The sequence below is a fragment of the Syzygium oleosum genome, unplaced genomic scaffold (genome assembly GCF_021117445.2).
Source record: "Syzygium oleosum isolate NSW1041296 unplaced genomic scaffold, Sole_v2.1 Sole_v2.21, whole genome shotgun sequence".
In the NCBI taxonomy this organism is placed as follows: domain Eukaryota; kingdom Viridiplantae; phylum Streptophyta; class Magnoliopsida; order Myrtales; family Myrtaceae; genus Syzygium; species Syzygium oleosum.
In genome coordinates, this window is record NW_026607505.1 from 5,520,107 (window position 1) to 5,545,021 (window position 24,915).

At 39.7% G+C, this 24,915-nt stretch overlaps 2 protein-coding genes across 2 annotated transcripts; one reads left to right on the top strand and one right to left on the bottom strand.

The window, feature by feature from the left end:
* The first annotated feature begins 257 nt into the window (after window positions 1-257).
* Window positions 258-3,725, top strand: LOC115671046 (mediator of RNA polymerase II transcription subunit 20a-like). The gene is made up of 5 exons (XM_030592498.2): window positions 258-394; window positions 505-647; window positions 784-962; window positions 1,146-1,235; window positions 3,345-3,725. Exons 1-5 carry the CDS (start codon window positions 381-383, stop codon window positions 3,585-3,587), a joined length of 669 nt encoding a protein of 222 aa, XP_030448358.1. The 5' UTR covers window positions 258-380; the 3' UTR covers window positions 3,588-3,725.
* A 9,072-nt stretch (window positions 3,726-12,797) lies between these two features.
* On the bottom strand, window positions 12,798-14,293 carry LOC115671214 (transcription factor MYB123-like). Its single transcript, XM_030592709.2, has 3 exons — window positions 14,103-14,293; window positions 13,805-13,934; window positions 12,798-13,695 (listed from the first exon to the last, which is right to left on the bottom strand). Exons 1-3 carry the CDS (start codon window positions 14,233-14,235, stop codon window positions 12,984-12,986), a joined length of 975 nt encoding a protein of 324 aa, XP_030448569.1. The 5' UTR covers window positions 14,236-14,293; the 3' UTR covers window positions 12,798-12,983.
* Between the last annotated feature and the right edge of the window lie 10,622 nt (window positions 14,294-24,915).

Consider the following 24,915-nt stretch of genomic DNA (forward strand, 5'->3'; position numbering starts at 1 on the left):
CCCCCTACCTATGTATAATGAAAATCAAATCATGAGCTCTTGAATTTTTTCCACCAAAAAGAATAAATCTAATTTTTTTACGAAAATCCTTAGCCTCATGACCAAAAAATAAATAAATAAGATATAAAATCAAATCATTACCTCTCAAATATTTTCCACCAAAAAAAAAATAAATCCAATCTTTTTACAAAAATATTTAAGGCAAGATTACTTTTTCCAAATCGGGCTATTTTTTAAGCCCGGCCCGGCCCGGCCCGCCCGGTTAGATTCTCGGGCGCAGCATTTTCTCGCGGAAGCGGGTCAGTCTCACCGCGTCTCGGTCGCTCGTTCGTCCGTCGGGGGGATTTCAGTTTCTCCCCTCGTTTCCTCGCCGAAGCCCAATGCCTCTCAAGTGGTAATCCTCCGATCTCGTACCAATCGCCGCCGATCTCACGGAATCTCCGCCGCACTTTCCCCGTGAATTCTCGCGCGCTGACCCGCGTTTTTCCGATGTCGCCGTGCTAGGGTTCTGCAGTGGCAGCCGAATCCGGGGACGACGGTGAACAGCCAGATCCTCGCGGAGGTCTCTCAGTGCGTCGAGAGCATCAATGGCGTCAAGGAAGGCCGGTGGAAGGCCACCCTCACCTACTACAAACCTATACTCCGAGGTGAATCGCGACGATTCGTTTACGTTTGCGCGCGCGCGCGAGCGAGCGTGCTTTGAGTTTCTTGTTTTTTTTTTTTGATCTTTCGTGAGCGTTTCGACTTAGCTTTTGTTGATCTGAAACGTCGATGGATGTATAGACCAGGCAATGTCGCCGGAAATGCCGCGGGATTTCATCGGCATGTCGCTGCCGGAGCAGCCGAGTAAGTACTACTTCACGCTCCGGACTCACCGGCTAGTCATCGAATCCGACGTCTCGGTTCAAAACATAATGGAGAAGCTGCAGTCTTACAAATCGAGAGTCGCGCTTATATTCGAGGTAGGACGTCGGATGCGCGTTATTGTTCTGCTTAGTTTCTTTGCGGCGTGCTTTCGTGTATGATGTGCGTGTTACGAGCAGTGATTGCTCGAGTTTCTGTGAATCTGAGTTCAATATGTTTTTTATCTGGTTTGCAATTACGAGAAGAGTAATTAGCTTTTTGCCTCCTTGTTGTGTTCCTAGGGGTTTCAGTATCAACTCGGTGACTTTCAGTTGAGAGTGGGGAAAGTTGTTCCGAGTCATTCGGAGAATTTGAGAGGGATTGTTATGGAGGTAATGAGCTTATATTGCATTTCCTGTTCTGTGCCTTTGTGTGCCTCGAAATTCTTTGGGAACAAGAGTTACTCAGTGACGAGCTTCTGCAAATTATGCTGAGACTTTCCAGTATCTGTTTTTTAACGGTACTCAAATGCTATTTAATGTGTAATCAGGTCTTGAATTTGTTTTTCTCACATCACTTCAAACTTAGCAGTATTTCAGTCAATTCTATGCATTTGTTGCAATGTGCCCTTAAAGAATCGTGCATGGCAACACTGCCTTGCCAGCATATGCGGTATCTGGATTGCTTAAGCTCTCGATATGTCGGTAGTTAAGCTTTCCAGTTAGTATACTGATGCGTTACAAGGGGTGGAAGATTATCTCGAAAAACTAGCTTGCCAAGAGAGATAATCCAATCCATTATGAATCCCAGAATATCTCCTTAGTCACCCAATGTGGGTCTTTTGCCTGCATCATTCTCCCCTTCTTCATGATTCTGCGACCTCGCAGAATGGCCTTGAGGATGCAGCCTTAGACCACTGCCAAGGGACCGCAGCCCCAAGAATAAAGTGCCAGAAGGTGGTCGTTCAAGGAGTGACTCTAATACCAACTTGATGTGTCACGAGGGGTGGAAGAACTCATCCTGAAAAGCTAGCTTTGTAGGAGAGGGAACCCAACTCATATAAGCCTCGGTATATCTCCTCAGTTGCCCGATGTGGGACTTTTGCCCACATCATATACAATTTTTCTAACATCTTCGAAGATTGCGTAGGAATAGATATTGACGGTAATGAAGATAATTAACAGGGAATCTGCTGAATATTTGTGTTTGTGACTTCGAGGCCTGTTTGGTTTTACAAAAGTACTTTTAGTTTTCGTTGTCATATATTTTTTATTGTCATTCTTCTATTTTTATGACTAAATGTGTTGCGTTGGTAAAATGAGAATCCTCGTACAAAACGAAATGCTGAGAACATGCTTGATATCTTCTTACTTTTATAGTCCATTATGTCCTTTAGTTGATCACATCGTGTTTAATCTTATGTCTCATCTTGTTCAACTATCTTACTAAATATTTTCTAGTTCTAGATTTATCATCCTCTGTGATGTGATCATTTACTAGATTTGTATTCTAATAATTGCTCCATATCTGGCAAATTGATATCTTCTGAATTTGCCTATATATGAATCCGTTTAGGAAGTCCCTGCTACATAATTACATGAAATTGATGTCAATTCAGTGCAAAATCATGTTTTCTTTCCTTCTTCATTTTCATTTATAAGTGAAGATGCTTAAGGAAACTTCTCTAAGCTTTGGTCAGACTCTTGCCAAAAGGGAAAGACAAGAAATATAACTGTTATGAAGTTTACAGAAATTTTGAACAAGAAATATTCTCAAGTAGTTTTTGTTGACAAGGAAGCTGCCCAAGCTTTCATTTAGACCAGAAAAGCTTCAGAAAAGCTTCTTCAAAGCTTAGGAGAACAATAAGGATCCTGCTCAGAAACGAAAGACCATAACCGTGTTGAGGCTTTTGCATGTGTGTCTACGTTTGAAAACAACTTCAAATGTTTTTAGAAGTTAGGCTAAGAAAAATGAGAAAACTCTTTCCTGTATTTTTGTTGAAAACAATATCTGGAAAAATCTCGCCAAACACATTTCCAGTAGATTTTGAAAATGGAAAACAAAATTTTGAATAGTTTTCTCATACCAAAGGACACTTTACTTTCTCCTGCCTTTAAATTGAGGTTCTAGGGCCTTAATAAAGAAGAATGGCAGCAGGAGGGCTGTTCCTTCTCTTGTTTCCTCGAAGTTATATGATGTTTACATGAAGATTTTCAGCTAACTCGATATTATATGGTGAGGGGGTGATATTGTCCAAAGAGGAAACAAGGATGTTATGTGGTCTGGGCTCTTGCATACCAGTGGTTGGATATGAGATGTATTTTCTTAGCATCTCTGGAACCTTTACTTCTCACACTTGACAAATTCCACCCATTTTGGATAAATTGGAAAAATGTATAATATCATCCCCCCTCCCCTCATTTCAGTGTTAGCTGCATGCCGACTGGAGAGTTAGGTCCAGTGGTAACTAATTCAAGAGGCACTTGGCTTATGTCTTGCAGGTGGAGTATTTGCCAATTTCTTCATTGGAAAAGTCCAGACAAATCATGGAAGACTTCATTGATATATGGCAAGAAGCATTGTCAAAAAGATCATTGCCAGGTCATTTTATTCATGTAGGACCGAACTTTTCAGAATTTGGCCTCTCAGACCACTATACTTCACAACACACTGCTGTTCAGTATGCTACTGTAATGGCTCAATTGATTGCCTCTGCACAAGCTGTGTCAGCTGTGAGGAACTAAGACCCGCAGTGTCGTTAATCATTCATGTTAGCATATTACTCTTATGAGTGGGTTGATTTATTATTAGTGGATTTTTGCTGTATTTTCTAGCTTTCACTTTATAATTATTGTTTTTGGTTCACTAATGTCCTTGCTGTATATCCAAAGAAGTACAACATCACAGGCAAACTTAAGTAAGTTGATTGGTTTGTGAAAAGATAGGACTCTTTCCCTATGTTACCACAAATTAGAAAAAATAGCTGTGTAGTGAATGTAAGACATCTAATATGGGGGATTTACTTTATTTATGTTAATGGCTGATCCTTGGAAGTTAGCCAAGGATCATATGATCCCAGATTTTTCAACACCTAAATCTGTTCAGTGTTCAGTTGGCCTGATTTTGGGCAATATAGATTTCCTCACACTCAAAGCGAAGGAGCACTTCCACGTTTTGTCTTGGTCTGCTGATAGTAAACTAATATGTTTCATGCAGTGGAAGAGACTTCTCTGTTGGAGTCTTGAAATTGGTCCATGGTGGCACTGTTCTGGTGCCATTTTCTTGAATTTCATTTTGTGTTGAAACATTGCAGTCAAAAGTTACTTTTACCAAACTATCTTTTGTGATTTAATATTTAGGAGAGTCCAGATGAACATTTATGGATGTATGATTCGTAGAAAACTTTTGAAATTATTTCCTGTTATGCGTGCTTCCGAGGACAAAAGTCTACTGTCAGTCATTTATCTTTGGGAAAGGTTGTATACTCTTACCAGGAGCATCCTTAGGATTTTGTAAACTTATGACTGTTTATTGAAGATGATTGACATCTTACTCCTCAAAATTAGAGTTTGAACATATTCAATCTTTCCGTGTCATAGTATGTTTGAATTTAGCATAAACTCTGGCATTTCTGATCGTTGCGTTAGAGAAAACCACTGTTCAACAAAGCCCTCAAACAGGTCCTCTTACTTGCTCACTTCCAAATCTAGGCTTTAAAAACATCATTTCCTATCTAGATGCAACCTGAAAAGTGATACAATGCCTTTACTTTGGCGATTCATTGATACGATTTTAAAAGAAGTCCTGTCCTATTACCATCTGCTATCATAAAAAGCTTCTCTGGCGGATTTTGGTAGATTTGCCTCTCCTTTTATTTCAGTTATAATTTTCGGACAGTCTCCCCATGCTCAGCCACTTAGTTGCATGACTTTTAGATTAATATAGTTGTTTGCAATCAATGATTCTACTAACCATTATTATCAAAGGAGACATGAGCTAAGTTCAAGACTTTTAGCTCTATGCTATTTTGATCTCAATAAATTTCTCGACCAGACAGACGCATTCGCTAATATTGGCTTTAGAGTATGTACCTTGCTGAATGACTGCCATTTTATTGAATTTTACTTTTTTGTGTTTCTTCTTGTGTTTTTTCCTGTTGACGTTAGTTCGGTCAAGTTGGATACACATTGTGAATGATCATGAATTAGTAGCCCGCTGCCCATCCAAGTGAAATTGAGCATGCTTTTGATTGTATGGGTGGACTTAGTATATGTCCTCCTTGAAGTCATAGGAACTTGGGCTTAGTTTATCAGCCGATTGATGGACATGAATGTTACAGAAACAATGATGCTATTGCATTTGCATACACTTCTCTTCCGAGATATGTAAGTAGAATCGGTAGATTACTATCTACTAAATGTCATAGTTTAAATTTCCATACAATGAGATACTTTAATAAGACAACAAATGTTAGTTTAGGCATGACTTATTGTTGTTCATTAAAAGCGTAATGCAGGTCAAATCCATTAATGGGCTGTGTACATGGTTAGCTTTGGCATATGCATCAATGGAATTGTAAATTCCATAGATTTGATTCTCTGCAGTCACAGCATCAAGTATACATACGATCCATATCAAGATAACTAGGACAAGTTGACCATCGTGTGTGTAATCTAATTTGGGTCTAGTACTGGTGGTAAATATGATTCACGTAAATATGGAACTAATACCTTAAGAAAAAAAGATATAATTTTGTGGCAGAATAGAGGAAGGACACTGTTGAAGTAAAGTGACGCCTCTGCTTGTGAGTACTTCCTGTTGAAGTGATGTATGTGGTAATAGTTCATGTTGGGAAACAAATCTCAGATCAACATGCAGATTATTGCCTAGTTATTGTCTTGTGATTGAATTATTCTAGTATAACTTGTAGTTATCCTGCGTATAACGATGTGCATCAGCTTTTGGGAGCTGAAGCATAATGATCGGTAGTTATCCCGTTCTTCCGTTACTTGGAGCTGAAATGTGTGACAAACTACGTCATGCTGAGAAATTGAGTAAACCTGATTTTTCAGATAACTAATCTAAATTCGAAAAACAAATAACAGAGTTTGATCCAACTGGCTACACTACATGTCATTCAAAATTTTAGTTGGTCTTGATGAACCTCATAAAAAAGCTTGTAAGTTGTTGTGATGGGGACATTTAACTGCACTGAAAGATTTCTTCTTGAAGTCACTGTCAGAGGGCATCTAACTTGTATCAACGCATGCTTTTAGTAGGCAGAAGATGACACCGAGCCCGTCGTATTTCAACTTCACTCGGGTCGACACGTTTTTTATATTGTCTACCCAATTTTAGTCTGCCTAAGAAGACACCAATGTAGCTCTCTGGGTATCTTTTTTCTTCTTTGTCATTCAGTTTCTCAACCATTCTAGAAGATGTAAACAGAGACACTAGAAAAGAGAAACAAGCCACGGAATCGCAGTTTCTCAAAAACGGAAAGAACAAGATGTTGTGCACCTTTGTCCTAATGTGATGACAGTCTCATGCAAGAGGCTGTTTTTGTAAATTCGAGCACAGAGTTGGCGACCATTCTTCGCCTAACTTTCGACTAAAGCCTCACATATTCAACCTTTGCTTTTTCCTTCCTTTCTCTTCCAGGGATGTGGACTGAGGTTCTGGCTTTTAGTCGTTAATGTTACTTAATGCACAGGAGTGCTGAACCATCAGTGTTTTGTATAAATTGCTTTTCTAGGCATGTGAAGTGAGAAAAGTAGATTTCTCACCGAGAGCAGTAAATCAAATCTTTGCACTTTTTCCGCTTTTAGGGTCTCTCTCGCTCTCTGTATCTTCTTAGACAAGTCATGTACTTTGGATGTGAACAGCTTGGCTGATACAAGAAGGTTAAAGCACATGGAAGACCAGGTTTTCTTCAGAGCTGTCGCCGACTGCACGAGACTAGGCCACGTATTTCCATACATCTCCAACTACTTCTACGAAACTGACACCTTTCACTCTCGTTTAGAGGCCGCCTTTCGAGGCTCGTTTTGAATCGCGTGCGGCCAGCTACGAGCTCCAGGTGAAGAAAAGGAAAGAAGCAAAAGCTACTAAGCTAGAACTTGGGAACGAGCTATGCGAACCCCCCTCTAGACTCTTCGAACTTCCTGATTTTGAGTGGGGTTCCTAGCGTAGCCTCTGATTATTCACCTAATCCATTTTGAGACTACTTTAGAGCGAAATGTCGCCATCAAGTAAGTGAACTCACGGCGCAGAAGCAGATGGCTCCCTCCTGGCCACATCACCCAAAGATTTAGGTCAAGATACCGAGTTGCCGGTGATATTTACATTTCAATGGCCTGTCTTAATTACATGATGTCCACATTACAACAACTACCCCGCATCCGCATCTGCATACCCCTCGCACTTTCCTCCGAACGGCGAGGAGGCGTTCGGACCGGTGAATCGTCGGATCAGCTAGACGACCCGTGACGTTCGATGTCGTCGGAGCTCCGATCTGTGTCGGTGGCATGCAGCGTCACGTTATGTCGCGATAATGTTTTTTCGGGACCCGTGCGGACGGGGAGATAATTTGCCCCTGTTTTTGGTTGCTCCGATTGGATGGGAGTGAGTGGTGTCATGTCATGCCCCTTCATTGGGACTGGGAGGCCCACCCTTCAAGTTGGAACAAGAGCCCTAAATCGGAGACATTGCACGTGAGTCCCCTCTGATGGTATATGTCGATTTCATGCGCAGCGAGGGTGCAAATCCTATGGTACTGGACCCCAATTTTGACTTTTGATTTATGATTAACTCTTTTCCTCTCTTTTTATTTTTTATTTTTAAATTTTTTCCACCTTTTTCTTTTTCATTTTCCCTATTTTACTCCCCCTCACAAAGTTCTCCTTTTCCATGAACCATAAAATAAAAACCACTTTTGATCATATCACTTTATAATCTGGCCCGAAAAAGGATTTCGCCAAGTTCAAATGTCGAGAAAAAGAGTAAGAGCCCAACTTTACTTTTTTGCAATTTTCCTTAAAAGAAGCGTGCACGTGTTTACGCATGCTGGGTGTTGAGAGTCGGTGCTTTTTGACCCTCCGAATTATAATTAAGAAATAGTACATAATATGGAAAGGGTTGTGCTTTTTCCACTCCTCCTTTAGCTTAGACACTCCTTTTCTTTGTATTTTGACCATATCATCCCTTGTGGAGCCCACCATTTCTGGTATATGTCTAGAAGAGTGATTTTTTTTTAATTATTCGATCCTTCTTCTTTTTCTTTGCGGGTCCCACTTTCCTTTTTTTTCTTTCTTTCCATGTCTCTGACATCTCAATTCTTCGCTTTTGCAAATCGTCTCTATATTTTCTCTCTGACAAGTCATTCTCTTAGGCCTCGCACTCCTCCTTCTTCTCCAGTAAATCTATCAAACATTTGCAATCCCCCAAACATTGCTTACTTTAGCAATCGGCACACTCCTCATTTGCTATCGGAGGAATGGTTTTGGCAAAAGTTTTTTTTTTCTTTTTAGTTTTCTTGTTCTCGAATCATGCTCTTCCCGATCTCTATTGAGTATTTCTTGATATCTTTTCATAAAAGTGAATTTGACTTTTGGGTCATAGAAATTCTTGATTTTGTGATTCAATTCTACGTTTAGAGTATAGTGTGCATCAAAACAGTGTTTGTGAATCAGTTGCACAATTTCTTTGTAGTCTGTAGCATACTTACGTCTTATAAACTTTTTCTTCCTCTGGGTTCAATTTCTCACTATCGTTTCCATAAGTTTTTCATCATCAGTTTTGTGGTGCTGTTGCTGCTTCTCATTAATTGACTTGTTGGAAATAATGATACATGATATGTTTAATATGGTTGTTTGATCTTAGGAGAATTGAGGTAATCTATTTTCTTTGACAACAATGGAGGCCAAAGGCGATTCGCAAGAGTGAAGAATTAAGACGTCAAAGGCATGAAAAAAAGAAGAAGAAGGAAAGTGAGACTCGCAAAGGAAAAAAAGAAGAAATGATATCCAAATAATAAAAAAAGATCACTTTTGTGGAGTTGTACTAGAAATGATGGGCCCCATAAAGGATAATCTGGTCAAAACACAAAAAATGGGAGTGTCTAAATCATATGAGGAGCGGAAAAAGCGCGGCCCTATGGAAATTGGAAAATGTCAATCGAGGAGAAAATACCTTTCGTGTAGTCAATCATGGACGATGACAAATATTTATGTTTTCTCGGTCCCTCTCATAACTTGCCGTGGGAGAATTCAAGCCATGTAACAAGTGGAAAAGCGATTGCCCCTTCTAGAGTTTCCTAAAAAAAATTTAAATAATGAATCTCGTGATCACTCTATTTTAAATCATTTTCCAGAGACTAGTAAACGCAAACCCCGAACGGGATGTCATTTAGGGTCCCAAAAAATCATTTTCTCCAAATAACAATCTTCTGTAGGTCCACGGTCGAAATTGTTTTTTATTACAAAGTTAGGAAATGCATAAAATCATGTGATGTCAGCTAACTCCAACGAGACATCAGGACCATGCAATTTGACTCCGCTCATTTATCAAAATCAAAAGAACACGTAAGCTCTCGCAAAAACATCACCCGGTTTCAAATCGAGATTGAAAAAAGAGAGAGGAGATGACAAGTGAATAAATTTACTTCGGTAGTTGGAGTCGCCTCCAAAGCATAAATTAACCTTTAGCTTAAGACTAAGATTGAGATGGAGAGGTAAAGGTTAAAATTGTCCCGCAAGTCCTAAACCTATTGTCACAGAGGCCGATTTTGTCTTAAATCTTTCAATTGTACCAATTTAGTCATAAATCTCTAGACGATTTGCCGATTTAATCCTAAACATTTTGAGAATTTGCCAATATAGCCACTCAGGTCAAATCTTCAAATAATAGGTTTAGGACTAAATCGGCAAATTTTGAAAAAAATTATAACTAAATTGACACAATTGAAAGGTTTAGGACTAAATTGGCAAATCGTCAAAAGGTTTAGCACTAAATTGATATGATTGAAAGGTTAATGACTGAATTGGCTTCCGTACAATAGGTTTAGAACTTTTTTGGCAATTATCCCCAAGTGAGTGCCTAGGAATATGGTTGAACCCAAAACCTTTATGCTCTATTAGCGGTTAGAAATATTTACCAAACATTTACCGACTTATTTTACAAGTTTAAGCTGTCGGATAGATCCGATCCTTCGGTATCTATGACCTTTGTCATGTAATTAACATCTGAATTCTGCTGAAAATGAAGCCTTGGAAGATCTGTCGAGAGGATTTTGTGCAGTAATTATCGTCAAGAACCCGATTTGTCTCCATATTTTTTCTGTTTGCAGTTTCTCGACTGCTACAGGTTGTGGGAAGAAGTCCTTCTTGCTCAGTCGATGGTTGAAAGAAGTTGAAGGATACAAGAAATATCGTCCTGTCTGGAGGGAAGACTAAGAACGATGCTAACGTGAGGACCTCACTAGTTCAGTTAGGGCGCGTGCAATACTATAATGACAACGAAACCCTAAACAATTACCATGCCGTTTTGTCGTCGTCGATGCATCGTGACGAGGCCATTCATCGAAGTTTTTTGTATAGTTTAAGCCTCGTTCACAAACTTCACTGTCTGAGGGAAGACAAAATGTCAATTCGTAGACCCAAGAAAAGGGAAACCAGTAAGATCATTTCTTGATTTATTAGGCTCCGCAAATGTCTTAATTACCTCAGATTGAGAAGGTTAGGTAAACTAATTCCACTTTATGCTATCATGAATTCATTGAATGATGATGCCATTGTACACTGATCAACTGCAATCAAACTGAAGGAGTTCTAGGTAGAAATTTGCATGTCTTGGATGTTGTTTATCTGCAAATTGAGAAGTGGTGTTATATTTAAATTGAGAAGATTAGTTATTTGGTCTCAACTGCATGTTTGTAGTAAAATTTTACAGGAAAACAGAAGGTAATAAATTTTTTAGGGTGGAAGAGTCGTGAAAATGGCCACGGTAACCCACCTGCGCATGGCCGAGTTTGTTGGCGCTTTCCTTCCCTTAAAGAGGTTCTGGGTTCGAATCCCCGCTCGGTTCCGTAATTTAAATGGGGGGCCCTGGCGGTGGGTTACTGGGCTAGTCTCCCCCGAGGTATAGGCACCCCGATTACCTGTACGGGCTCGTCCCCGGAGAATGGTGGCGGATCCTCAGTTGCAAAAAAAAAAAAAAAAAAAAAAAGCCCACGGTAGATGATTTATCTCTCGTTGTCTAACGACTATTGCAAATATTCAAATAGATTGTTTGACATGCTGGCCACATCGATAAGTCGATGCCAAACAAGATGCAGAAGATGAAAACACATAGTAACTAAGCATTATATGAGAAGAAAAATTGCTGAACTCCACGTGCATCGTAAAATTAATGAGAAAAAAAACACGGCTCTTACATTTAATCACCAAATTACAAATCACGGTTTAGTGCTTGTGCATCACATGCCTTTGAAGGTCAAGTCAGACAGCAATTGACAGTAACTAGTCGAAAATGAACCATCGGCAAATTACAAGTCGACAAATGTGAAACATTGCTGTCGTCTATGTCGTGGATGACTCTCCTCCTAGTTAATATAATCACGTATGCCTCCACGAACCAAGTCGATTGCATGGTCATGCATCGCCTCTTTTTCATGTCAGTGTACTGCAATCATTATTTTTTTAACACTCTCCTCTCTGTGTAGAGACGTCGGCGATATAGGGAACGAAAAGGGGGACTTAACATTAGCAGTGGTCAATGATTTTGTTATTTTACTAACCGTCTATGAGGAGAGGGGGCATTAAACCCTAAGATCTTGAGCTTTCATCACAGCAACTGTTTTGCCCTCCTATTTAACATGAGCAGGAGCAGTTCACTGTTTATCATAAATTTAGAACTCTCTCTAGTTGATCTTACTAAGAATTGACAGATATTTCCCTCTATCATGATATTACACCGAAGATTTTATTTAGATCAAGTAATTAATGAGGCTGGGGCCACAAAACCAAAAACTATATATTTGTGATGTCCATAAAGTAATTAATGAGGCTGGGGCCACAAAACCAAAAACCATATATCTGTCGACGCGCGTTTCTTGTGAAACTGATTCTCTTGATTGTCTCTCTTATAAAGGAAATCAATTATAGCTGAAGTTTTCTACATTGGAGATTTGCTGTTACCATCGCTATCAGGATCCCATTTTTCTTGTTATTTGAACAAGAAACTATCATGGCAGCCAAAAGGGGGCCAAAAGAGAGAGCTTGAACTCAGAAGATGATACACATTGTTGCGGAGTTTAAGCCATCTTGTTATTTTATTCTTTCACAGGATGTTGCAGAGAAAAAGCCATGCCCGGGTCCTTGAGGTCAACGTCGATATGCCCCATGTAGATTGAACTTTTGCATATTGAGACTGATTTTTACGTATAAAGCCAAGAAGCTTTATATGGTCGTGCTTCCTTGTATGAGATGACTTTGCATATGGGTATCCGGCGATTATCCTGACTGATTGTTTGATAAGAATAATGCCGATGTCATTTGCTGCTGCAGTGACCAGAGCGCAAAAACGTCTGCGTGGAATTAGCTAGACAACCTCGTCGCGAACCATCTAAAGATGGAAAAACTATTTTATATATGCTGCCAAGAAGAAAACAAATTTTCAAACGACGAAACTTACACGACAAATTCGCTTTGGCTTGCAACAATCTCGGAATCTCAGGGATGATCGATCCATCGTACGCCCTGAATAGGGACCGAGTGAAAAAAGCAAGTGACTTGCACAGAACCAAGAAAGTTAAAGCAGGAATTTGAAAAAGACATCCTTTACAGAGCCCCTCTCGCACTCTCTCTCTCTCTCTCTTCCTCTCTCCCTCGGAGCTAAGTACAGGCTGTACAGCTAATCTTGGGATTATTTATCTGACAGGTTGGGCCAACATCATCTTATGCAATGATTTTTAGTTAGAGACCCGTACAATTAATCCACGAGTGAATAAACAGAGTGATTGGCAAAAACCCAAAAAGAAAAAAAGGAATCATGAACAGCAGAGCAGCCTAGTGTGTCACTATATGCAACTTCTTCTATGAACAATGGCTCGGCGACGGTGACATATAATGCTCATGTCATAGTCATAGCCACTGATCTCCACCATTATAGTCAAGAAGGGAAGCAAAAGCCTGATGGAAGTTGGAGCCAGCATTTGCTTGATGATTATTATGAACACAGTCACTACTCATCGCTGCCCAACCCAGACCTTGCACTTGGCTCTGATCAGCGAACAGATCGTCACTGCTCGTGTTGCTATTGTTGTTGTTGAATTGATCTTGATTATTGATGCCTGATAAGTCGAAATTCAGGAGCTCTGACAAGCAGATCTCCCCAATCTCAAAGTCATCCATCAAAAGATCCGCCGGAATATCCCCTGTGAATGGCGGCAAGACCCCAGTGGGAGCCAGGTCCACCGCCACCGCCGCCAAGTCTGTGTTGATAGGATCTTCATTTTGGTGAAGTTCTTGTTCTGGTGGTGGGTTGATGAGGATCTTGGAGCACTTGAATGCCTTGGTCTTGACCAAACGAGGATTGGGCTTACTTGATGGTGACTTGGATGCGCTATTATCATCAGTAGACATTTTCGATGTCTCGGAATATTTCAGGGTCTTTATTTTATTGGGTGGATCGTCATCGTCATGATGATTTGGGGATAATTGATCGACATGACCATCACGAGATTGGGAGTTGGTTTGATTATTGCTCTGGACCTTCCTGCCTAAGTTGGTGTTCCAGTAGTTCTTTATTTCATTGTCTGTTCGCCCTGGAATTCTCCCGGCTATGAGAGACCATCTAAACAAAAAGTTCCGGCGAGTTCATTTATACACAGTTAGATGACTTACCAAACCAGTACTTACATAGAGTGAGATGAGACGAAAAAATAAAGAATAAAAAGGTTTACCTGTTCCCCAAAAGCTTGTGAAGCCTGACGATGAGCTCTTCCTCGTCAGGTGATATGTTGCCTCTTTTGATGTCAGGCCTCAGGTAATTCAACCATCTCAGCCTGCAACTCTTGCCGCATCTCTTCAACCCTGCAAATTTTTTCCATCTTTTTTCAGACGAAACCTCATTTCCTAGTGAATAATGGTAACTATCTCTCGAGAATCAGACTGACCCAGATGAATCTTGATCTCTCCCACTATCTTCACAAGCTCACTTAAAGCAAATAGAAAAGAAGAATTACTGGCAAAATTAAGGACCTGCTTTCTTGGGGAGGTTCCTCCATCTGCCCTCACCGTGAGCTGTGATGTAGTCAGTGAGGATCTTGTCTTCTTGAGCCGTCCACGCACCTCTGTTCAAGCCCTCCTTGGAGCAGCAAGGGCTTCTACCCATCTCTGCAACTTCTCTCTCTCTCTCTCTGGCTGTGGTTCTTCTCAGTTTACTTTCTGGGTGTTCTGCAATACCTTTCCTCTGGTCTAGGAGACTAGGGTGCTTATATAGCGACCGTCGTTTTGTCGTATCACCACATGCATATACGCACATCCCTCCGCTCATTTGTCCGTTTGTCTATTTCATTTTCCGTGAGGAAGAGAAGCAACATACGCGGTCCCTTCGGAAATTATAAAACCAACGTGACTGAATTACAAAATATTATTCCCCCTCTCATCACTGATGCTTTTTCCGAATATTTCTCAATAAATATTTCGAGACTTTTGGTTGCATGTGCCCTTTCGGGGGACTAGCGTTTTCATTCACTATTTCGAAACGTTTCCTATACATACATACATACATACGGTGAATATGCGTGGATCTTTTCGAATTAATACCGTTACCATCAGAACTATGAACCCAAAATCAAGAAAACTCTAAGTTCAAGATCGATGTTTCCGTGTTAGCTTGGAGTTTCGAGATGCCTTGTAAAGAGAAAACACATATCAAGACTCTCCCGAAGTCTCAGACTTCACACATGCATCAAATGACAGCACAACAAAAAAGAAAAGAAAAATTCAGCACAGATGACATATTGGTCTACATGATATCTTAAACAAACGTGCACGATCCAATGATATAAGAACGAGCGTACGTTATTTAAATAAACAAATGCATTATCGATACATGTACACACTGTTCCTCGTACATACGACTGCGAACGAAAATATTCTACAGAGCAGCTAAACCCTAGGTGTTAAAAAGCACGTATACAGGAGATTCCATTGAGCCAAAGAATTTCAGACGATACTTAGAAAACAAGAAGGAACACAATTTGTGGGCATGCACGTTCCATGAGAGAAAAACATAAAGAAAAAAAAAAGGGTCTGACAGGCAGCTCATACGTGGAGTGCCATTATTTACTATGGTCTTCAGTGCTGTAGACCAGCAACGTGATCATTGTCTGGCAGCGCTGTAGGTCTGTAAAACTTTTGAATCTGTTCTTCTTCTTCTTCTTTTTTCTTATCTCTCCCAATTATCGCTCTCCAGTTTCACGTCCTCGTCGCGAGCTAACTTTCTCGCGCTCTGTCTTGAAAGTTGGTTGGACTCGGCCGCCTCTCTCTCTCTCTCTCTCTCTCTCTACAAAAGAATACAGAGAGAGAGTCAAGAGGGGGGTGGGGTGAGAGGTACGTCGCACCAGCAAGGCCATAAAAGTAATATTGTCACTGACAACATATGGCATCGCAGTTTCATGGCCCGATCTCGTTTTGGACCGTCCATGTCTCCATCATCTGTTTGTTGGTAGGGAAGAGGCAATTGTTGGGAGCGAAGTTCCTCAAAAACTCTTAAACTTAGGGTGTATTTATTTTGCGAAAAATGTACAATTCCTTAAAAATACTTTCCAGGAAAATGAATTCATTTTTCGATATTTGGCTAAAACCTAAAAAAAACTAAGAAAGTATTTTGAGTTGTTTGGTGAGGAAAATTTGATGGTGAAAATTATCAAAATTTTTTGTATTTTTAAAATTATTTGTTATTTTAAAATTATTTTTATTAAGAAAAGAAAATACATGAATGTTTTCCTTCTTAGAAAGAAAAGAAAGGATAAGAAAGGGAAAGAAAGAAAATAAAAGAAAAAATATTAACAAATTCAAGATGAGCAATTTTGAAAAGAATTTTCACCTTTTTAGATAAGGAAATTCACTTTCCTAAAAGTAAACATGATATTTGCGTTGATCGGAAAGTATTTTCCGTTGACCAAATCATTTTTGGAGAACCAAACGGATAAAAGTCCGAAAAACACTTTTCGAGAAAAAACTTTCATCAAAACAAACACACCCTTATTGTGCTTGTGTCAATTTAATTCTAACCTTTTAATTTGATCAATTTTTTTTTTTTTTTTGGTAACCCGGGAACCCCCCGCACGGCCAACAGCCGAGGAGGTAAACCCAGGTGACGCTAGCGCAGGACCCATCACCACGACGTCACGCTTAAGAATCCCTAACGCCAGCGCTGGGATTCGAACTCCTACCCTTCGTGGGGGGAGGGGAGCCCGAAGCCAGCGCAGCCGCTGAGGGCGGTGGTTAATTTGATCAATTTAGTCCTCAATCTTTCCAATTTTGACCGGAAGCTGACGTGGACGCAGACCATCCTACGTTGTACAACCGGTCCTGACGTGGATAATTTTTTTTAATTTTTAAATATATTTTCAGATTTTTTTATTGATTTTTTTCTTTTTCTTTTCTTTTCTTTTCTTTTTTCATTGTGGTCGCAGCCCTCACCCAGTGGCCCGCGAGCTCCGGCGAACCTCGCCAGCCATTGTGAAAAAAACAAAAAAAAAAAAAAGGAAAAGAGAAGAAAAGAAAAGAAATAAATACAGATTTTGGAAAAAAATATTAAAAATAGGATGGCTAATGTCAACATCAGTGATTTCCGGTCAAAATAGGCTGGATAGACTACCTTGAAAAATTATTAAAGAGTTCAGGACTAAATTGATCAAATTGAAAGGTTTACGATTGAAGTGGCACAGATGAAATAAGTTTAGGACTCTTTTGATAATTATCTCAACGAATTATCTTATTGAAGTTATCTCATTAGTCTATAGAATATATGAGGCTTTATATTGTAATATTTTTCTGCTGTATACACCCCCCAATTTCATCTCGCAACTGACTAGGATTTTGGGTACATGCTTCAATGCATTTATTTTTGGTTTCGTGGATAAATAATATCCCTAAGTCGAATCAAATTAAGTAAATTATGAAGTCTAAAGTTCAATAATTGTCAGAAAGATTTCCTCCATCAATTACTTCTTTTAAGAGTCAAAGAAAGTTGATAAGGCAGGGAAAATTATCCAAAAAGTTCAAAATCTATTATACTTTTGCCAATTGAATCATACACTTTTAAATTTTGCCAATTGAGTCTATGCGGCCAATTTTGACCGGAAATCGCTGACGTTGACAATTTTAAATAATATTTTTTGAATTTTTTTATTTTCTTTTTTTCTTTACTTTTTTTCTCAGCTGGTGAGGGTCACCAGTTACCCTCGTCGGCTGTGCAGCCTTGGTTGCGGCTGTCGCGGCCGCAGAGGCCTTGGTGAGGGTGCAAAGGCCCTTGCCCGCGGCCGGCGATCCTCACCGGTAGAGAAAAAACCTAGAAAAAAAGCAAAGAAAAAAAGTAAAATAATAATATAAATAATAAATTTTTGAAAAAATTATTAAAAAATTATAAAAATTTGTCCACGTCGGCACTAGCTGTGCCACATAAGACGGCCAGCATCCACATCAGCGAATTTTGACCAAAATTAGCCGGACAGACTCAATTAGTAAAAATGTGAAGGTTTATAACTCAATTGGTAAAATTGAAATGTTTAGAACCAAATTAGCAAAGTGCATAGGGTTAGTACTTTTTGGACAATTTTTCCAAAGAAGGCTACACAAGTCCCACGTACATCCTATCCTAGGATCCATATATATATTTGACTATCTTGTTATCACATAGTAATACGCAATGACCCCTTTTCCACAACATTCTTCTAGAAATTTCGTACTATGACGCCCTCACCTTATGCCAATATAATAATATAACCTGTATGAAACAATTTAGACATTCAAGTTAATAAAATACAAAGAAAAAAGGGTTCTTACCATGGGATTGAGATCTCTACTTCTTCTCTGTTTTTGTTTTCTTAACTCATCAATTATATTGGTAATACTAATAATCTTGCGATTTGGAGGATATATATCATACACTTTGGGATGGAGCGCATCTAAAGCACTCATTAGCCTCTGATCATCTGAGTCCCACATGAGGCAACCTACTAAATTACGTTGATGAGGATCCATTCGGCATGAAGCAAGTCCATAATTTCGTTTCAATTTTCTGGTGTGCAATAAATTTCGATGCATATCTTTATCTAAAGAGTAGCATGGTGGCTTTTGTGAATGGAGTAGTACGATGTTATCGAAGATTGTCCCCTCCTTTACTACACATGTAACAAGCAACCAAATTTGAAATTTGAACTCTAGGGTGAAATCGAGTCTCGAAATTGCATGTCTGAAAATTGAGCTATATCGGTGCTTCTTGCACAAGATTAAACGCCTAGTATTTCCAAATTTTCAAGTGAGACAAGAAAGAAAGCTACGATGTGTGTTTTCTATCTACTCATGCTGGCATTGGACAATTGAAGCAATAAATTTATTAGTTGGAAAGCTACCAAATCCAAAGCCCTAGTCTTATAAATACTTTTTTTTGGCCAAAATCACTGCTTTCATTCGGCTCATCGGAAAGCCGTAGTCTTCTTCTTTTTTTTTTTTGGTAAGGAACCGTAGTCTTCTTTTGCTTTCCAATAACCTAATTTTACAATCTACACTTTCCCTCCTAAAATGCCCATAATTTCCCCCATTGTCAACTCCACAATAGCACAATCCTTTTCACTTTTGACAAAATTGGTATTTTCATGGCTACTCTTGAGAAAATTTGATATAGGGGTGTGGAAAATCTACGGTCCATCCCCTCGAAACCCCTCTAGATCTTTTGTTGAAGACCCTTGATGTCACATCAGAATAGCATTTAAGGGTTTATTCAATTCATAGAAGTTATTCCCCTTAATGATAAAATTCATCTCCTCACGACTCTCTCTCTCTCTCTCTCTCTCTCTCTCTCTCTCTCTCCTCTCCTCTCCTCTCCTCCATATAAATATTATGATTTAGGAAGTAATGTACCCACAGGGGGCCAAAAAAGAAATCTAAAAAAAAAAGGTGTTAGCATGCACGTGTGAGTCGTATTAGAGAAATTTCACGTCGGAGAATTGGCGTGGTGTAGAGCACTTAATATATCTTAGTTGGTCCATAACTCATTGGCTTAAGCGTTTTGAGTAAAAATAGGTCCAATAAGATATGTAAACAGGCTCAAATTTGGATTTCCTCTTGGTGATTTTCCTAGGAGATAGGTATCGGATTTCTGCTGCGCGCTTCCAACAAATTGTTATCAGAGCTGATGGTAGATGAAGTTGAGCGTGATTTCCGGCCGGTGGGCATTGTGGTGTAACAATGTAGGCCCGGTAGTAGACTTCATATCTTGATGCAGAAGAATACTTGGATTAAGGGGGAGCAGACCTAACAACTAAGCTCACACGTGAGGGGCGTATTGTTAGGATGCATATGTGAATTGTGTTAGGAAAATTACGGATCGGAGAATTGATGTAGTGTAGATCAATTAAAGTATATCCTAGTTGGCCATAACTCATTGGTTTAACTTTTTGAGTGAATGTGGTCCAACTAGATATGTTAACAGGATTGGACTTGAGCTTCCTCTTGGCAATTTCCTCAGGCGAAAAGTATCAGACTTCTACTATGCGCTCCCAACAATAGGTCAATTGAATGTTTAAATCACAGGGCCAACTCTTAATTACTTTTTCGATTAGGGGATCTAATCGACCGAGTAACTCAAGCAGCATTTTAACAGATCACTCGTTATTAACTGTTCTGAAATAGTGACAGCCGAATACTAAACAAACAAAAAAGAACGGTGAGACGATATATTGCCAGTGGACAGGTGATACAATGTGATGATTATTGAGATTCGAGCGGTAAAAATCGAAAATTTATTTGGCTGTGAGACAAAGATCTATGTATATTATATAAAAAACGGCCAGTAAAAAAAATTGCTCATAAATCAAATGGTGCAGAGGATATTCGCTTTGGTATAGATAGCGTGGCGATCAACCGTCCCCTCCAGACATTTGACCATTAAAGGAGACGCACCATCGCAGGCGTGATCGTGACAACGTATGAAGAAAAGTTTCGAAATCATCAAAAAGGGAGGGGGGAGGAGGAGCAACTTGCCAAGATATGCTCTGTGCACATTTGACATGGAGTGCGCAAATCGTGCTCTCAAGCTGTGCGACATTATTGTTTCGGTGAGCAACGCCCGGGCGATTGTAGTTTCGCGGGGCAGAATTATGGTGGTCGCATTCACATCACGTGTCGAATGTAGGAAATTACGCGTCGGCCCCTCCGACTGGAGGAAGGAACCCGCACGTGGCGGAGCCATTGTTAAGACCGTCGCCGGAGGAAAAGAAAAGCTTTTTCGAATATTTGTCTTGACGTGGCCGTGCATCTATAGGATGGGCATCTTGATGCGGCCAAGTTCGATAAAGACTGAGATGATCGAGTGGTTGCAGTGAATGGTGATTGCAACGAAAGAATCACACAGTTGAACTCATTTGTGTTATCTCGAAAGGCTTTGTTTTCATCTTTTATATAGTCCTGGAAATTCGAAAGATGTAATACGATACTCGGATTTTTAAGAAAGAAAGATGGAAATACATAGATTCCTTGTAAACCGATTAAACCGTGTTGTTTCTCCCCGGAAGCCTCGAACTGCTGCTGCAACAACAGCTGGTGAGACGTTGAAGCACATTGTTCAAGTAGCAGTATATGTTGAATGATCTGAATGAGCTATCCCGTAAGTCGAGTAGCTCGATCTTGCAGTCACGAAGATCATTTCTTGGAATGTTAGGGGATTTTATAAGATCCTAAAGGATAAACAAGTTTTGAAGACAGTAGAAAGCATGACGTTCAATGCTTTTGCTTGCTTGAAAATAGGGTTCAAGAAACCAAAGGCAGCTCGGATTGTTTCCACTTCTTTCCAACATCTTTCCTTCAACTCTGCCGACTGTCATTCTACGAGTGGGAATGGCCGCCTGCCAGGTCGGAAGACTCCATGGATATACAAGTAGCAGTTTGCGACTCCTCGTATCCTAATGCTTCAGCTGACAAGGTTGTATATACTGACCCTACAGGTGCAACTTTTTCTAGTAAGGAGGCATGGAAGCTGTTAAATATGTCTTGAATTTTATGTACTCGGTCTGATGATTCATCACCCGACCCGACATATTTTTTGTGCGACCCAAAAGTGGAGAAAAAATTGAGATTTAGTTCGTGACGCGGAGGATTGGGCCGATAGGCCCAACCCGGAGCAACGAACAAATCTATGTGTCCGCCTGCAGTGGAAGCAAACGAACAAATGTCTCGAGTGATTTGGGGCGAGGAAATTTTTGGAGAGCCCTATTTATACCGCGGCTAGGTTTTTTCATTGATTAAGAAACATTTTCGTTTTGGGAGAGATTTTTGAGCCGTGAGGTTTTGTTAAGTCATTTTTTCGACTTCTGAAAACTATACTCTCTTTGATTATAGTGGAATCTTGTTTTGCCTCACCCGTAGACGTAGATCACCTTATGATCGAACCACGTAAATCCTTGTGTTCTGTATTTGTTTTTCCGCATTTGTTTCGAACAGAAGCTAGTCAGAGATCCCGGTGCTACAGTCTCCTGGTTCAACTTATTTCGCTTTACAGTGTGGTTAGCTATTCTCGATAGACTACAGAACGTTTAGTAGAATGAGAAAATGGTGTGATATTGAGAGCCCATGAGTCCCCTGTAAACACCACGAGGGATCCAGTGATCATTGAGTGCTATGCTCCTTCTCCGAGTCCGGGTCTGTCGAACTCCGACGGGTTCATCGGCGAATGGGATGGAGAGTTTGAGTTGGGCTTTGCAGGCTATGAAGACTTGAGAGTTAGAAGACCAATTGGGTGATTACATTAGAATACGTCTCCCGAAGTTGACGCAGTTATTGCAGCTGCTGTGTTTCTCGTCCTGCGATCTTTGCTTCCTTCAGCCTGCGCAGACGACAAACTTCACATGAGTTGAGGGAGACATGTAGGAGATGCAGGGTCGATGTTGTCTCTGGTGGCGACATTCAGTAGCTGTTTCTAACGTGAATCATTTTACTATTCTTGTACAAGGGACGATTCTTTTCCATTCATTGTACAGATTCGCAGTACAGTATTAGCGTTCTTCCTTGACTCGAGCTTGTAAATGTAAAGGGAGTTCTTCTCCCTCACCTTTTGTTGTCCAATGAAATGGATTTACTTATAAGAAAAAACCGTGCATAAATGATTCCTAATGAACATTTATATGGCATGACGTAAGCTCTATAGACCCACCCCTAATTTGGACAGTCATGTGGAGCATGATATAAGCTTTATAGACCCACGCTTAATTTAGAAAATATTGACGGTCATGTCGAACATTATTTCGGGACGTACAACACATGAATCCCTAGTTCACGTCATGCTATAATCAATTAATTAGCATTTGGTTGCGAAAAATTTCCTAATCTCTCGATGAATTAAATATAAATAAATGCACATGGCAGTCTTTATTTTGAGGTTATCTCTAGAGGTTATCTCTAGGCAGTATTTGAATGGTGCGAAAAAGAAATGCGTTATATTCTCATTATCACATCAGTAGTCGAGTCTAAATAGACACACGACCGACTCTAAATCCATTTCAACTTTTAGTGGGTAGGTATATGTCAATGTCGTGACCCTCCCTCGTACGGGAGCAATTTTACATTAAAGTAGGACTTTTAATTGGTGTGATTTGAGCACAAATATAATATTAGACTGACCTCCAAAGGTTATTGTCTTTTATGCGAATGATGCTATATCAAGGACGTACTCGTGGATCTCCTGCACCCTAAGTTGACGTGCACGATAGGGAGACTCATGGTTTACTCAAATACATTTACTTTCACATCCGAAAAATTGTTTACTACAAGATCCTTCAATGTACACACTTATCAAACTAAATAAGTTCATTAAAGATCGTGAAGAGACAACATGAAATACTGGCACAACCATGATTTTTGGTTGGTCACATCATAATTAATATCATCTTACTTCGATATCAGTGTTACCTCGTGCTTACGACATAACATCCTATCAGAAGTGTTATACTCTTTTTCAGTACATATCATTGTAAATCTATATTATCCACGGAAGAATAACTCCGAATAGTCTAAAACCGATTTTACTGAGTCGATCTATGAGATCTGCAAAACGGATTTCGTTAGATTAAACTAATTAAGCTACGACGTGTACGATACGAACAAATAGAGACGGAACTTTTCTTCCGATTAATTTAATCGCTTATGTGATCTTGTTTTATTAATCCATAATCAAATTATGCACAAGAATCTTGAAACCAAATAATAACACCGCCGCCCTAAAGGGAAGTCCGGGACCGGTTGCATTTTTGGACTTTTGTTAGGCAGACGCATGACCCTTCTCTTAACTTTTCACCTAAAACAAAATCAAGACCGCTTAGAAAAACATATCCTAAACCAATTAATTATCCTAAACGGTGCTTAGACTACCTCTGGCCCTGAAAACTAGACAGCTCGCACAATATTATATACGCGATACTAAACTCATAATTGTTAGACCAAAAAAAAAAAAAACTCATAATTGTGATCGGATGCAATAATTTAACAAGAAAATGAAGATGCGAATTATTATCACTATACTTTTTTATCTATATCATATTGAAATAGTCTGGCAGCGCCGGCGGATAGCTGGACCACAAAGAACGATCAACTTAGTTAACTAATTAATCTCTACTTAGGCTTAATGTTTCTAATTGGCTACCACCATGCATGTTGTAGTGAAATAAGTCTGACATTGCCACGATAATATTGTCCAATGGTCGCGAGATTTCGTGCCGTCAGAGTGCGTCATATAGTCAGCTGGATCTTGGAGTCTTCCCCCTTGAATACGTTCTTACAATGAAAAGGTTGCATAATTTAAGCAAAAGGGTACGTCTTACTGGTCATGTTGAGGCGACGCATGCCAGATTTTCAATGGCCAAATTGCTCTTTAGATAGAGATGAATTGGTAACATGCACGTTGTGTGTATTTTTTATTCTCTGATTGAAGGATATCTGGAGTTTTTTAATGAGTATCGAGTACAGAGAATCTCGTTCAACTAATAATTGTGACGAGATATTCCAAGTGCTACAGACTTGAAGAGGGAGCACAAATGGTGAATCAAAGGAAGAGATTCGGGGAAGCTGCCTCTCTCTTGAACAGACTTAGGGAAATGCTTAGGCGACTGTTCTTAATTCATTGTGAAAAACAACATTATGTTTTGGGCCACAAAAATGAAATGATAAATAATCATAAATTATTATGGAGTCTACTCCTTAAAAATTTGTGGCTCTCAATATATTACTCTCACATTGACCAAAAAACTATTAAGTTAGTAAAACTCATTTGTTTATTGAGCTTCTCGATTTCAGCGGTTTGGTCATCAAGATAAAAGGGGGAAATTATCGAGAAATTTCTAAACATATTGTACTTGTGCCAATTTAGTCAGAAACTTTTTAATTTGACCAATTTAGTTTTGAATCTTTTGACGATTAACCAATGCAGTTCATTGACTGAACATCGCTGACGTGAACGCCGGCTGTCCTACAAGACTCGACTTGATGCGGATAATTTTGGAAAATTTTTAAACTTTTCTAAAAAAAATTTATTTTTTTTCCTTTCGTTTTTAACTTTCCTTTTCTTTTTTGCTAGTGACCGGTCGCCAACCATAGGCGATGCCCGGCGAGGGCGAAGCTCGGCAATACCACCCTGGCCTGGGCGAGGTCGACCTCTCCAGATCTGGCGAGGGGGGCCTCGTCACCCCTCATCGGCCATCGCTTGTGGTCGGCGGCCAATGACCGGCCACTGGTGAAAAGAAAAAGGGAAAAAAAAGAAAGGAAAAAGAAAAAAATTATTAAAAAAACTATTCAC

What these genes read in the sequence shown, in the direction of transcription:
- LOC115671214 (XM_030592709.2), bottom strand. Translation starts at nt 14,235, where the DNA reads ATGGGTAGAAGCCCTTGCTGCTCCAAGGAGGGCTTGAACAGAGGTGCG. An exon ending in GAACCTCCCCAAGAAAGCAG is followed by an intron (nt 13,935 to 14,102) that starts GTCCTTAATTTT and finishes AAAAATTTGCAG; the next exon opens with GGTTGAAGAGATGCGGCAAG. An exon ending in CACAAGCTTTTGGGGAACAG is followed by an intron (nt 13,696 to 13,804) that starts GTAAACCTTTTT and finishes CTTTTTGTTTAG; the next exon opens with ATGGTCTCTCATAGCCGGGA.
- LOC115671046 (XM_030592498.2), top strand. An exon ending in CTACAAACCTATACTCCGAG is followed by an intron (nt 648 to 783) that starts GTGAATCGCGAC and finishes ATGGATGTATAG; the next exon opens with ACCAGGCAATGTCGCCGGAA. An exon ending in GAGTCGCGCTTATATTCGAG is followed by an intron (nt 963 to 1,145) that starts GTAGGACGTCGG and finishes TTGTGTTCCTAG; the next exon opens with GGGTTTCAGTATCAACTCGG.